The 14,705-nt window shown below is 44.1% G+C and overlaps 1 protein-coding gene across 1 annotated transcript in view; it reads right to left on the reverse strand.

Moving 5' to 3' along the window:
- CRKL (CRK like proto-oncogene, adaptor protein) overlaps positions 1-3,731 on the reverse strand; it is a 30,975-nt gene extending 27,244 nt beyond the window's left edge. The window contains exon 1 of the mRNA XM_007196285.3: positions 2,957-3,731. Within this exon, the coding sequence (XP_007196347.1) occupies positions 2,957-3,267 (311 nt within the window). The 5' untranslated portion in view covers positions 3,268-3,731. The remainder of the gene's footprint in view (positions 1-2,956) is intronic.
- Positions 3,732-14,705: the final 10,974 nt, after the last annotated feature.

Here is a 14,705-nt window from a genome sequence, read left to right on the forward strand (position 1 = left end):
AAAAATCAAAAGCCACTGACATACCTTTCGTGTTTAAATTTAAAATCTAAGACAGAAATGAATACCACAGACAAACTCAAAAGACGATAAGATAACCCAGAGAACAGACAACTACAAATATACCAAGTCATCTTTGTCTCTTCCTTTCTCTTCCCCATCATCCCCCCTCCCACCAGCAACTTATTTTCAAACCACAGCCATCACTCAGTCTACGTAATGTCTCTATGATGGATGGATGGACGACTCATCAGTCACCATCATTCTGACCTGGATTGCAGTAACAGCCTCAGGTCACTTCCCGGCTTCAAACCCCTTCCATGGCACCCAATTTCCTGCCTTTGACTATTACCTGTCCAAACTCTTCTAGATCTGCATCTCAGAGCCACACTCACATCACATTGCTGTCTTTCCCAACCCAGAACTTTGCATAAGCTCTCCCCCTCCTCGCCCAAGCCTTGCTCCTCCTCCCTTCTGCAGTTTCACGCTTTCTCTGACCTCCCCACCTCAGGTAAGACCCTTCTACTAGATCCTCTCAGCCTAGATTGATTTCCTTCATAGCATTCACAAATCTTGTAGTATTTTATTTTTCTACTTTTCCGTCTGTCTCCTCCACTAAAATCTAAGTTCCATGACAGAGAAAGCATGTCTGTCACCCCTCTTTCCCAGTACCTATCACTGAAACATAATTCTCCTGAACATAATTCTCATATTTGAATAAATATATAAAATTAAAAGTTAAGGAACATTCCAATAAAAAAGATCAGACTAGTACAAAACAAGCACCAGTCCTTAAATTCTGAGGAAGTCATACAGTTGTGACCTTTCACTAAGCAAAACAGACCCCCAAAAAGAACTATTAGCCAAGGGGCATGAAACTGGCTTCAGGAGCTCAGTTCTGAGGCCTAAAAAAGCTAAACCACTTTATTTATCCTGTCTGGGGTGTGAAAATGCATCGCCCTGATTTCTGCATTTGGCCAAGGCTTGCCTGGCATAGTCTCCTACAGTAGGTAACACATCAACCAAATCCTCAGGAGAGGCAATCCAGATTCAGTGTGACAAAGTAAATCCAGCCAGGATCTGATTCAACCAGCACTGTACAGCCCTTGGAGACAGCAGGGAAAAGGAAAAACTAAACTACAGCAAAATGCCTGGGCCAGAGGGCACAGAGGAGAAACAATCAAGGCTAAACTCGAGGGGGAGGGTCAGGTAAAGGTCCCGGCACCACAGGGAGGATTTCCGCAGGTGAGGAACCGGTGGAGGGAGGCGCTCCACGGAGGGCTGGCAGTCGAACAAAGGCCCGCAGGTGTGCGTGGGTGTGCAGGGCTGGCTCCCGGGAAGGAGGATGAGAGGGGTGAGGGCAGGCACCACACTCACAAAGCTACAAGGGCACCTGGGAAGACGCCTGAAGGGGAAGTTTGAGGTCGTTTCTGCGGGAAGCCGCTGCGGCACAATCCTTTTTCTCCACCCAAAAGGGGATCTAGTTATTCACTCACAGCTGCATTATAGTACCTGTCACCTCAAAGTAAGCGCAACACCTGGCACACAGCATGCCATGCTAAATGCCTGAAATTAATGATATAATTCACCTCCACAAGCTAGGAAAGTAATTTACTTAAACGTATTTAATATCTCATTACTGTGGGTTCTAAGAGTCTCTCCAACCCCTTATATTGGAATTACATGTGCTGAAAGTTGACTCCAGTCATCAGTATCTTCGGGGACCTGGAGGTTTCACCAGTCAGATTCTTTTTGGTGTCTAGGTCTTGTTATACACTCTCTGATTTACAATCACTTTCTCACCAGTTTTTAAAGTCCATTTAGTTCTGCAGTTAACCTCAAAGTCATTCTACTGTCACGCTGTTCCTTCTCTATCTCTATTCCACAGAAGCAACGCTGAGCCGTCCAGTGGGTGCTCCTTAATTAATATAATAGCTTTTAGTGTTTAGAGCTCAGAGTACCATCCTGTCAGAGAATTTGTAAAGTCAGAAACATCTCATCCTGAAAAATCTGTCCTTTTTAAACAAATGTTTAAGAAATCAACTGGGCAGTGAAATACCTTTTACTTTTAAAATTCTAGGCAATCTCTTCAACTCAAATTTGGCGTAATTTAAATAAAAGAAACCTCTAGCAAAATATTGATTAAAGCAAATAATCAAATGAAAAAAGAATGCCTAATGATCGGTGTCACTCTGGGTTAACTTTAAAATAGATACTAAGTCATTAAACTTAACACAAAAAGTACATCTGAAATTCAAGTAGGATAGAATTAAGATGAGTGTCATTCAAAAAATTCCCTTAGTAACATTCTAGCCTCATTCCTCCTTGGAATTTAACCAAATGGATTTCCAGTCTATGGACGGTCCAGCCTGGGGGGAAACTGTTAAAAAAATAAAAAAAGTCTTCGTTGAAGCCAATGCACCTTCTTTTACAATCTTTGTAATTAATGTATTATAAAATAGATGCCCAGATTATTTCAAACTTGGCACCAGGGTATCAACATATAATTCTGATATTTCACAGTTAAAGGTATTTGTTTCTAAACGCTAAAGCATTTTCATCTGCCCAGTGTTCCAAAAGCTGCAGTCCAGGAGATCTTAACCTGGAGTTCAAAAACCTTGAAAGGTGTGCAAACTCGTGTGTGCTTGCGGGGCGCGGGGGGGAGGGTAGGCTAGCTTCAGAGTCCCAATCCGTGGCCCAAAAAAGGTTTCAAAAACAACAACAAAACGTTGCTTTAGCAGGGTAATTAAACCGAGAACGTAACGAAAGGCAAAAAGCGTCCATTTTCAACTAGGCACCCGCAACTCAACACGTTTAAGACGCACGCACCCCTTCATTCACAATGACCCAGATCCTGACACTGCCTTCGGTTCGGAATGCCCTCCGAAAAGTAACCCGGTTCCGAAAGGGGGGCCACGGGTCCAGCCCCGCCCCCCGCCCGCACACGCCCTCCGCGCACCTGGGCGCCGGCTCGATGAGCGTGGTGGTGTCCAGGTAGTGGATCTTGTAGAACTCCAGCAGGGCCGGCAGGTGGTCGAACTCCTGGTCCCCGATCTTGAAGCGGCGGTTGGGCAGCGAGTTGATGATGTAGTGAGACACCCGCGAGTTCTCGGACACGGACAGTACGTAGTCCCCGGGGCAGGTGGACGAATCGCGGACCAGGAACACGCCGTGGCGCTGGCCCTGGAGCCGGGTCTGCGCCTCCTGGCGAGACACGGGCCCCATGTACCAGGCCGAGCGGTCCGAGGAGTCGAACCTGGCGGAGGACATGGCGGGCCGGGCGCTGGGCCGGGCGGGCCGGGGCTGCTCTGCCTGCGCTGGACGCTCCGCCCGAATTGTCTGCGGGCCGGGCCGGGCCTCTGGCTCACCGCGCGCCTACTGGGCCGAGCCGGCACTTTCCTCGCGGCCGCGGGCCCGCAGCATCCTCTGCACCGCCCGCCTGCTCCGGGGCCGCCTCACGGACCGAGCCGGCTCGGGGGTGCGGGCCCAGCCGGGTCGCGGCGGCGAAGCCAAGAGCGGCAGAGGCCACCCGGGACTCTACGGTCACTCCTGGCCAGGCGCGCGCCGGCCCCGCGCCCCCGCCGCTCCGCACCGAGCCTCGCGGCCAAGCCAAGCACCGGACCCCCGGGAGCGCCGCGCCGCCGGGTGCGCTTCGCCCAGCCCGCTCCCAAGAGCCACAGCAACAAAATGGCGGACGCGGGAGAAGCGGCCAGCCACCTCCCCCTCCGCTCAGTGCCCTCCGTCTGCGCACGCGCGGGCGCCGGCTCCCAGCGGCCGCCGGGGCCTCCCTGTGACGCCACGCGGCGCGGCCAATCGGGAGCGCGGGCATGCGGGACGGGCGTGCGCCGCTCGTGCGCGCCCCCGCGCGCCCTCCCGGGCAGCTGGGGGCGCTGCCTGGAAGCGGCTCGGGCGGGGTGCGCACGGCGCTTCCAGAACCCGCTCTGGGAACAAAGCGGGAAGTGCAGGCTGGGTCCGCCCGGGGGCGCGGCCCATAGGTGAGCTGACGGGGGCGATGGGCCCCGCGGGGCCGGGGTGACCGCAGCGGGACGGCCAAGTTAAGGGGTCGCGGAGCCGACCGTTGCTCGCGCTCAGGTGGTGCCGGGCAGGTGCGAACGCTGTCGGGCGTAGCCCCCCTGGAACCCCGGCCCCCGGCCGCCCCTACCCGCACTGGACAGTCAGTTTAAGGGAGCAGGGTCTGGTCTGCCTCGCCTCGTTCAGCTCTGGGCCTGGCGCACCGTCCCACCCTGAGCTGATGCTCAAATCTTGGTGGAATGAATGACTGTTGAGGTAAACCTGCAGCCTGGAACCGGACAGAGGAGAAACAGTGTTCGGAAAGGGAGACGCTGGCAGCACGAGCCCATTCTTAGACCCCTGGTCATCGGACTCTCATTGTGGCCCTTCGCACCCCGGGGTTGAGCCTGTCCTGCGTTGTAGGGTGATGGGTGATGTCTGTTCCGGGGTAAACTCCGGGGGAAGTGTCACGGTCTAGTGCCTTTTGTGACTCAGCAAAGCAGGTTTTCAGCTTCCCCCCCCCAAAGTTTCGTGTTGTATTAGTTTCGAGCACAATTTGAATAGCTCAGAATTTGAAGGTGAAGGCTTGGGTTGCAATCCTAGCTCAACTGACTAGCTGACTGAATCGTTCCATGTCTTATATATATATTTTTAATTTTCTAATGTATTTCATTTATCTTCCAGTTTTATAGAGATATAATTGACATACAGCACTGTTTATGGTGTACAGCATAATGATTTGATTTATGTACATTATAAAATAATTATAACAAGTTTACATTATAGATACAAAATTAAGAAATAGAAAAAATATTTAGTGAGCATCTCATAGATCCAAAATTAAACCTCAGAGAGGTTAAGTGGCTTGCTTACATAAGTTATTGTAAGTTACATAATTTGCAAGAGGCACAGCTGGCACTTTTTAAAATTTTTATTTATTTATTTATTTTTGGCTGTGTTGGGTCTTTGTTGCTGTGCGTGGGCTTTCTCTAGTTGCGGCGAGCCAGGGCTACTCTTTGTTGCGGTGCGTGGGCTTCTCATTGTGGTGGCTTCTCTTGTTGTGGAGCAGGGTCTCTAGGCGTACGGGCTTTAGTAGTTGTGGCACGTGGGCTCAGTAGTTGTGGCTCGCGGGCTCTAGAGCACGGACTCAGTAGTTGTGGCGCACGGGCTTAGTTGCTCCGCAGCATGTGGGATCTTCCCTGACCAGGGCTCGAACCCATGTACCCTGCATTGGTAGGCAGATTCTTAACCACTGTGCAACCAGGGAAGTCCCACAGCTGGCACTCTTAAGCCAGGTCTTTTGACTCAAAGTCAAGGGCTCATTTCACTGTTACACAGTTATTGCCTATAATTTAGTCCATTTTCCTTGTTTTGCTTATAGGGAAACTGAGGCCCTCTAAAGTAAATTCTAGCACCAGGTAGGAATGTCAATCTTGGCGTAGGGTGGAGGGGTTGGATTTCAGATACCGCCACCATTCTGCTGCCAGAGTGCCACGCTCCCCTCTTTAAAAATTCCTCCTGGGACTTCCCTCGTGGCGCAGTGGTTAAGAATCTGCCTGCCAATGCAGGGGACACTGGTTCAAACCCTGGTCTGGGAAGATCCCACATGCTGCGGAGCAATGAAGCCCGTGTGTCACAACTACTGAGCCTGCGCTCTAGAGCCCGCGAGCCATAACTACTGAGCCTGCACGCCTAGAGCCCCTGCTCCACAACAAGAGAAGCCACCACAGTGAGAAGCCCGCGCACCACAATGAAGAGTAGGCCCTGCTCGCCGCAACTAGAGAAAGCCCGCGCACAGCAACAAAGACGCAATGCAGCCATAAATTTATTAAAAAAAAAAAGAAAAAAGAATCCACCTGCCAGTGCAGGGGACATGGGTTCAAGCCCTGGTCTGGGAAGATCCCACATGCTGCGGAGCAACTAAGCCCATGCGCCACAACTACTGAGCCTGCACTCTAGAGCCCGCGGGCCACAACTACTGAAGCCTGCGGGCCACAACTACTGAAGCCTGCGGGCCTAGAGGCTGTGCTCTACAAGAGAAGCCACCGCAATGAGAAGACCACATACCGCAATGTTGTAGTAGCCCCTGCTCACCACAACTAGAGAAAGCCTGTGCGCAGCAACAAAGACCCAATGCAGCCAAAAAAAAAAAAAAAAAAAGAAGTCCAGTGGGGAATAGGGTGTGGATTGGATAAAGATGAGACAAGAATGGCTTTTTTTTTTTTTTTGGCTGCACCCCCTGGCATGTGGGATCTTAGTTCCCCGACCAGGGATCTAACCCATGCCCCCCACAATGGAAGTGTGGAGTCGTAACCCCTGGACCACCAGGGAAGTCCCAAGAATGGCCTTGTTGATAATTGTTGAAGTTGGAGACCTGATGTGCTTGTGTGTGGGGGGGAGGGTTTGTGTTAATTATATTATTCTACTTTCGTATATGTTTGGAATTTTTCACAGTAAAAAAATTAAGTATTTTTCCTTAGCACACCTGAGACAAGCTTAAAATTTTTTTTTCCAAAAAACGTTCTAGATGCTAAGAGATAACAAAATGGAAATGAATGGACAAGCAACAAGGAAGCATTAAAAAAAAGGGCTAAAACATAAAGATTTGTGATTCTGCTTCAGCTTGCTCATTCCCAGGGTTTCCATATGGCGTTATACTTACACTTGTGTTCTAAGATATTTACGGTTTAGATTCAAAGGACTGACAAGGCTTTTTGAGCAACTTGCCAGGATTCCTGACTTCCTATCCCCGAGGCTGCCTCTGAACTGAGGACACAACCTTGGGACCCGCCATTGACTTTTTATTCTCCCCTATCTGCGCAGGTCCAACCCTGCGGGTGATGGTTAAGGCCAGGCTGACTTCCTAGATTGCTGCCTTACTGAGGACCCAGAAGAACAAGCATCTGTCCCTTCCTCCTGCCCTGGGTTCTTTCCTAGCAATGATGCTGAGGGTAGAAGAGGTGTGACTGTGTAGGGGGAGAAGCAGGAAGTGTGTTTACCCCACTGACTTGATCAGGTCAGCAGTTCTCAGGTGCGCTCTCCACGAGGGCTGGTTGACCTGTTCAGTTTCCACTGCATTAATTGGACTTGTCCTTGGAGACCTTTCCCTCCGTGCAGTAAACTTTCCCTCTGGCTCTGCAGTTCTCAGTCACTACTTCGCCATGTTTCATGTATATTTCCAAGCTTATCTCCCTAAAACAAAAAAGGAGCTTATTGATTATTTTCTTTTTCTTCCCCTCCTATTAGTTTGCTTCTGCAATACTAATAATATAGTGTTCACATCCCCGTTATAATTTTCCATGCCACACTATTTATTTATTTTTATTTATTTATTTGGCTGTGCCAGGTCTTAGTTGCGGCACGCGGGATCTTCGTTGTGGCATGCGGGATCTAGTTCCCTGACCAGGGATCAAACCCAGGCTCCCTGTATTGGGAGCGTGGAGTCTTAACCACTGGACCACCAGGGAAGTCCCATGCCACACTATTTAGAATATCAACTTACTAATCACTTCTTAAAGAGGGTGACATCTCTGAAGGAGGCTTGGCTGCCATATCCGGAAGCTCTACGGACCCCTCTAGAAAACACTGGCCAACTTTACTCCAGTGTTTTAAAGTGTGGTCATGGTCCCCCTGGCATTTTCTAATGTAGTTTTAATTGCTCTACCACCTCTTTTATAAAATGTCCACTTTCTTGTCACTTGAGCTAAAAGGCAGATTTTCTTGTTTCCTCTGGATTTCAGAGCATTCTGGAGTGCCTTTAGTGAAATTCACTCAGGGGAACACTGATTCCCCTCTCACACTTATCTCGAAGAAGTCAGTTCTGTGCAACCCTTTAGCCCCGGGGGGGGGGGGGTCACCAAATTTTTCTGTAAAGGTCCAGATAGTAAATATTTTAGGCTTTACAGGACAAGAGGAAAATCAAGAAATATTATGTAATCCTGCTCTAGTCTCCTGCTTCTCCTTACTGGCTCCTATAGAAAATCCTCTAAAATAGGAGCATCTTAATACCTCAGAATATTTGCACCACCTGTTTTACCTATCTGGAATGTTCTCTTGTCTAATGACAAAAATTTTTTTCTACAATTTTTTTGAAAATGAAATTCAAAATATCATAGTAATTGAGTGTAACTTTTTTATAATCCAGGTATACTGATGAGAATAATGGAATTCTTTTGAGATAATATTTTGCTTAATTGGGTTTCAAAATCCGTGACCCTGTCATCAAATGTTGAGCTGTCACTGCTGAGCTGTAATGAGACTTTGTATATTTCATCTTTGAAAATGTCTCTCAGCCAGATGGTACTGCCAATGCTGCATGATTTTAATTGAGCATAGTCATTGTGGGATGGCATGTATAGAATTCTCTTAGATTCTTCTCTGGATATTTGCCTTTCAGCTTGTTTTTACATTGCAGATTAATCCTCTTCAGTTGAAGGTTGGGTGGAAACTCCTCAATTGCCCAATTAAATAGATTTTGAAATATGGATATTTCCATTGCACTTGGCATCAAGTTCTGAAAAATTCTGCTGGAACTGTAATTGGAGCTCAGAAAATATATCTGCTGCAAATTTGTGTGGGAATGAGATCTTGCTTCTTGTTTTAACTTTTGACAGCACAGGAAGTTTATAAAGCAGCTTAACATTCCTTGTGATTCAAAACAACGTTAGTTATTGTCAAAATGACTGCTGCGGTATACATTTCACATATAAGCACTGTTTTTCCCTGTCATCTTATTTTATTTTACTTTTTGTTTTTGTTTATTGGCCTCACTACATGGCTTATGGGATTTCCCGAACCAGGGATTGAGCCTTGGCCCTCAGCAGTGAGAGTGCAGAGTCCTAACCACTGGACTGCCAGGGAATTCCCATGCCCTGTCATTTTAGGTTGAATTCACTGAGAAACATTATCAAGTCTGTAGCAAAACCTAATTTCCAAGGCCATTAATTATTCAGTGATGATGGTTTAGAATGGTGCTCTGCTGTGAAAAATTTCAGCCTTGGCTCTGAACTGAAAAAAACTGCAATAAAATTTGACCACTGCTAAGCCATCAAACTGCTGTGTGGTGGGGCAATTCAGGCTATTCAGCTTCTAATTCTAACAAAAATTCACAGATCTGATGCTGGATTAAAAATAACAGCAAAGGAAGTTTGCTGTGGGTAACTCTAGTTCAATAACACATGATAGATTCAAATATTTTCCACAAATTAGCTCCTGATGAGTAATTTGAGTACAATGAATAACCATAGGCTCTAAACGCCTTACATTTTCTAGAGCTTTATAAATTTGTCCAAGTAAGCCTCTTTCTGCTTCACACATTTTTATCTCCAGCAAACGTAACACATCTTAGCAGATTCCCCTTCAGCTTGTGTCTAATTAGTGATTTCTCATCTTTTCTGAAAATATTCTTGCCACTAGTTGTTCCGTGCAGACTCTTCAAAGAGACTTTTTCTTTTTTAAAGATTTTTCCTGATGTGGACCATTTTTTAAAAAAATTTTATTGAATTTGTTACAATACTGCTTTTGTTTGTTTTTTAATTAGTCATCAATTTTATACAAATCAGTGTATACATGTCAATCCCAGTTGCCCAATTTAGCACACCACCATCCCCACCCCACCGCAGTTTTCCCCCCTTGGTGTCCATATGTCTGTTCTCTACATCTGTGTCTCAACTTCTGCCCTGCAAACCGGCTCATCTGTACCATTTTTCTAGGTTCCACATACATGCGTTAATATACAATATTTGTTTTTCTCTTTCTGACTTACTTCACTCTGTATGACAGTCTCTAGATCCATCCATGTCTCAACAAATGACTCAATTTCGTTCCTTTTTATGGCTGAGTAATATTCCATTGTATATATGTACCACAACTTCTTTATCCATTCGTCTGTCGATGGGCACTTAGGTTGCTTCCATGTTCTGGCTATTGTAAATAGTGCTGCAATGAACATGGGGGTGCATGTGTCTTTTTGAATTATGGTTTTCTCTGGGTATATGCCCAGTAGTGGGATTGCTGGATCATATGGTAAATCTATTTTGAGTTTTTTAAGGAACCTCCATACTGTTCTCCATAGTGGCTGTATCAATTTACATTCCCACCAACAGTGCAAGAGGATTCCCTTTTCTCCACACCCTCTCCAGCATTTGTTGTTTGTAGATTTTCTGATGATGCCCATTCTAACTGGTGTGAGGTGATACCTTATTGTAGTTTTGATTTGCATTTCTCTAATAATTAGTGATGTTGAGCATCTTTTCATGTGCTTCTTGGCCATCTGTATGTCTTCTTTGGAGAAATGTCTAGGTCTTCTGCCCATTTTTGGATTGGGTTGTTTGTTTCTTTAATATTGAGCTGAATGAGCTGTTTATATATTTTGGAGATTAATCCTTTGTCCGCTGATTCGTTTGCAAATATTTTCTCCCATTCTGAGGGTTGTCTTTTCCTCTTGTTTATGGTTTCCTTTGCTGTGCAAAAGCTTTGAAGTTTCATTAGGTCCCATTTGTTTATTTTTGTTTTTATTTCCATCACTCTAGGAGGTGGATCAAAAAAGATCTTGCTGTGATTTATGTCAAAGAGTGATCTTCCTATGTTTTCCTCTAAGAGTTTTATAGTGTCCGGTCTTACATTTAGGTCTGGAATCCATTTTGAGTTCATTTTTGTGTATGGTGTTAGGGAGTGTTCTAATTTCATTCTTTTACATGTAGCTGTCCAGTTTTCCCAGCACCACTTATTGAAGAGACTGTCTTTTCTCCATTGTATATCTTTGCCTCCTTTGTCATAGATTAGTTGACCATAGGTGTGTGGGTTTATCTCTGGGCTTTCTATCTTGTTCCATTGATCTATGTTTCTGTTTTTGTGCCAGTACCATATTGTCTTGATTACTGTAGCTTTGTAGTATAGTCTGAAGTCAGGGAGTCTGATTCCTCCAGCTCCGTTTTTTCCCCTCAAGACTGCTTTGGCTATTCAGGGTCTTTTGTGTCTCCATACAAATTTTAAGATGATTTGTTCTAGTTCCATAAAAAATGCCATTGGTAATTTCATAGGGATTGCATTGACTCTGTAGATTGCTTGGGGTAGTATAGTCATTTTCACAATATTGCTTCTGCCAATCCAAAACATGGTATATCTCTCCATCTGTTGGTATCATCTTTAATTTCTTTCATCAGTGTCTTATAGTTTTCTGCATACAGGCCTTTTGTCTCCCTAGGTAGGTTTATTCCTAGGTATTTTATTCTTTTTGTTGCAATGGTAAATGGGAGTGTTTCCATAATTTCTCTTTCAGATTTTTCGTCATTAGTGTATAAGAATGCAAGAGATTTCTGTGCATTAATTTTGTATCCTGCAACTTTACCAAATTCATTGATTAGCTCTAGTAGTTTTCTGGTGGTATCTTTAGGATTCCCTATGTGTAATATCATGTCATCTGCAAACAGTGACAGTTTTACTTCTTCTTTTCCAATTTGTATTCCTTTTATTTCTTTTTCTTCTCTAATTGCCGTGGCTAGGACTTCCAAAACTATGTTGAATAATAGTGGTGAGAGTGGACATCCTTGTCTCGTTCCTGATCTTAGAGGAAATGCTTCCAGTTTTTCACCATTGAGAATGATGTTTGCCGTGGGTTTGTCGTATATGGCCTTTATTATGTTGAGGTAGGTTCCCTCTATGCCCACTTTCTGGAGAGTTTTTATCATAAGTGGGTGTTGAATTTTGTCAAAAGCTTTTTCTGCATCTATTGAGATGATCATATGGTTTTTATTCTTCAGTTTGTTAATATGGTGTATCACATTGATTGATTTGAGTATATTGAAGAATCCTTGCATCCCTGGGATAAATCCCACTTGATCGTGGTGTATGATCCTTTTAATGTGTTGTTGGATTCTGTTTGCTAGTATTTTGTTGAGGATTTTTGCATCTATAGTCATCAGTGATATTGGTCTGTAATTTTCTTTTTTTGTGGTATCTTTGTCTGGTTTTGGTATCAGGGTGATGGTGGCCTCCTAGAATGAGTTTGGGAGTGTTCCTTCCTCTGCAATTTTTTGGAAGAGTTTGAGAAGGATGGGTGTTAGCTCTTCTCTAAATGTTTGATAGAATTCACCTGTGAAGCCATCTGGTCCTGGACTTTTGTTTGTTGGAAGATTTTTAATCACAGTTTCAATTTCATTACTTGTGATTGGTCTGTTCATATTTTCTGTTCCTTCCTGGTTCAGTCTTGGAAGGTTATACCTTTATAAGAATTTGTCCATTTCTTCCAGGTTGTCCATTTTATTGGCATAGAGTTGCTTGTAGTAGTCTCTTAGGATGCTTTGTGTTTCTGCGGTGTCTGTTGTAACTTCTCCTTTTTCATTTCTAATTTTATTGATTTGAGTCCTCTCCCTCTTTTTCTTTTTCTTTTTCCACTGCCTGCAGTGTTGGTTTATTTTTTTTAATTATTATTTATTTATTTAAATTTTATTTATTTATTTATTTATGGCTGTGTTGGGTCTTCATTTCTGTGCAAGGGCTTTCTCTAGTTGCGGCAAGTGGGGGCCACTCTTCATCGCAGTGTGTGGGCCTCTCACTATCACGGCCTCTCTTGTTGTGGAGCACAGGCTCCAGACACACAGGCTCAGCAATGGTGGCTAACGGGCCCAGTCGCTCCGTGGCATGTGCGATCTTCCCAGACCAGGGCTCGAACCCGTGCCCCCTGCATTGGCAGGCAGATTCTCAACCACTGTGCCACCAGGGAAGCCCTCCCTCTTTTTCTTGATGAGTCTGGCTAATGGCTTATCAATTTTGTTTATCTTCTCAAAGAACCAGCTTTTAGTTTTATTGATCTTTGCTATTGTTTTCTTTGTTTCTATTTCATTTATTTCCGCTCTGATCTTTATGATTTCTTTCCTTCTGCTAACTTTGGGTTTTGTTTGTTCTTCTTTCTCTAGTTTCTTTAGGTGTAAAGTTAGATTGTTTACTTGAGATTTTTCTTGTTTCTTTAGGTAGGCTTGTATAGCTATAAACTTCCCTCTTAAAACTGCTTTTGCTGCATCCCATAGGTTTTGGATCGTGGTGTTTTCATTGTCATTTGTCTCTAGGTATTTTTTGATTTCCTCTTTGATTTCTTCAGTGATCTCTTGGTTATTTAGTAACGTATTGTTTAGCCTCCATGTGTTTGTGTCTTTTACGTTTTTTTCCCTGTAATTCATTTCTAATCTCATAACATTGTGGTCAGAAAAGATGCTTGATATGATTTCAATTTTCTTAAATTTACTGAGACTTGATTTGTGACCCAAGATGTGATCTATCCTGGAGAATGTTCCGTGCGCACTTGAGAAGAAAGTGTAATCTGCTGTTTTTGGATGGAATGTCCTATAAATATCAATTAAATCTATCTGGTCTATTGTGTCATTTAAAGCTTCTGTTTCCTTATTTATTTTCATTTTGGATGATCTGTCCATTGGTGTAAGTGAGGTGTTAAAGTCCCCCACTATTATTGTGTTACTGTCAATTTCCTCTTTTATAGCTGTTGGCAGTTGACTTATGTATTGAGGTGCTCCTGTGTTGGGTGCATATATATTTAAAATTGTTATATCTTCTTCTTGGATTGACTCCTTGATCATTATTTAGTGTCCTTCCTTGTCTCTTGTAACATTCTTTATTTTAAGGTCTATTTTATCTGATATGAGTATAGCTACTGCAGCTTTCTTTTGATTTCCATTTGCATGGAATATCTTTTTCCATCCCCTCACTTTCAGTCTGTATGTGTCCCTAGGTCTGAAGTGGGTCTCTTGTAGACAGTATATATATGGGTCTTGTTTTTGTATCCATTCAGCAAGCCTGTGTCTTTTGGTTGGAGCATTTAATCCATTCACGTTGAAGGTAATTATCGATATGTATGTTCCTATGACCATTTACTTAATTGTTTTGGGTTTGTTTTTGTAGGTCCTTTTCTTCTCTTGTGTTTCCCACTTAGAGAAGTTCCTTTAGCATTTGTTGTAGAGCTGGTTTGGTGGTGCTGAATTCTCTTAGCTTTTGCTTGTCTGTGAAGCTTTTGATTTCTCCATCAAATCTGAATGAGATCCTTGCCGGGTAGAGTAATCTTGGTTGTAGGTTCTTCCCTTTCATCACTTTAAGTATATCATGCCACTCCCTTCTGGCTTGTAGAGTTTCTGCTGAGAAATCAGCTATTAACCTTATGGAGTTCCCTTGTATGTTATTTGTCGTTTTTCCCTTGCTGCTTTCAATAATTTTTCTTTGTCTTTAATTTTTGCCAATTTGATTACTATGTGTCTCGGCGTGTTTCTCCTTGGGTTTATCCTGTATGGGACTCGCTGCGCTTCCTAGACTTGGGTGGCTATTTCCTTTCCCATGTTAGGGAAGTTTTCGACTATAATCTCTTCAAATATTTTCTCTTGTCCTTTCTCTCTCTCTTCTCCTTCTGGGACCCCTATAATGTGAATGTTGTTGCGTTTAACGTTGTCCCAGAGGTCTCTTAGGCTGTCTTCATTTCTTTTCATTCTTTTTTCTTTAGTCTGTTCCGCAGCAGTGAATTCCACCATTCTGTCTTCCAGGTCACTTATCCGTTCTTCTGCCTCAGTTATTCTGCTATTGATTCCTTCTAGTGTAGTTTTCATTTCAGTTATTGTATTGTTCATCTCTGTTTGTTTGTTCTTTAATTCTTCTAGGTCTTTGTTAAACATTTCTTGCATCTTCTCGATCTTTGTCTC

Source organism: Balaenoptera acutorostrata, chromosome 13 (genome assembly GCF_949987535.1).
Source record: "Balaenoptera acutorostrata chromosome 13, mBalAcu1.1, whole genome shotgun sequence".
NCBI lineage: Eukaryota > Metazoa > Chordata > Mammalia > Artiodactyla > Balaenopteridae > Balaenoptera > Balaenoptera acutorostrata.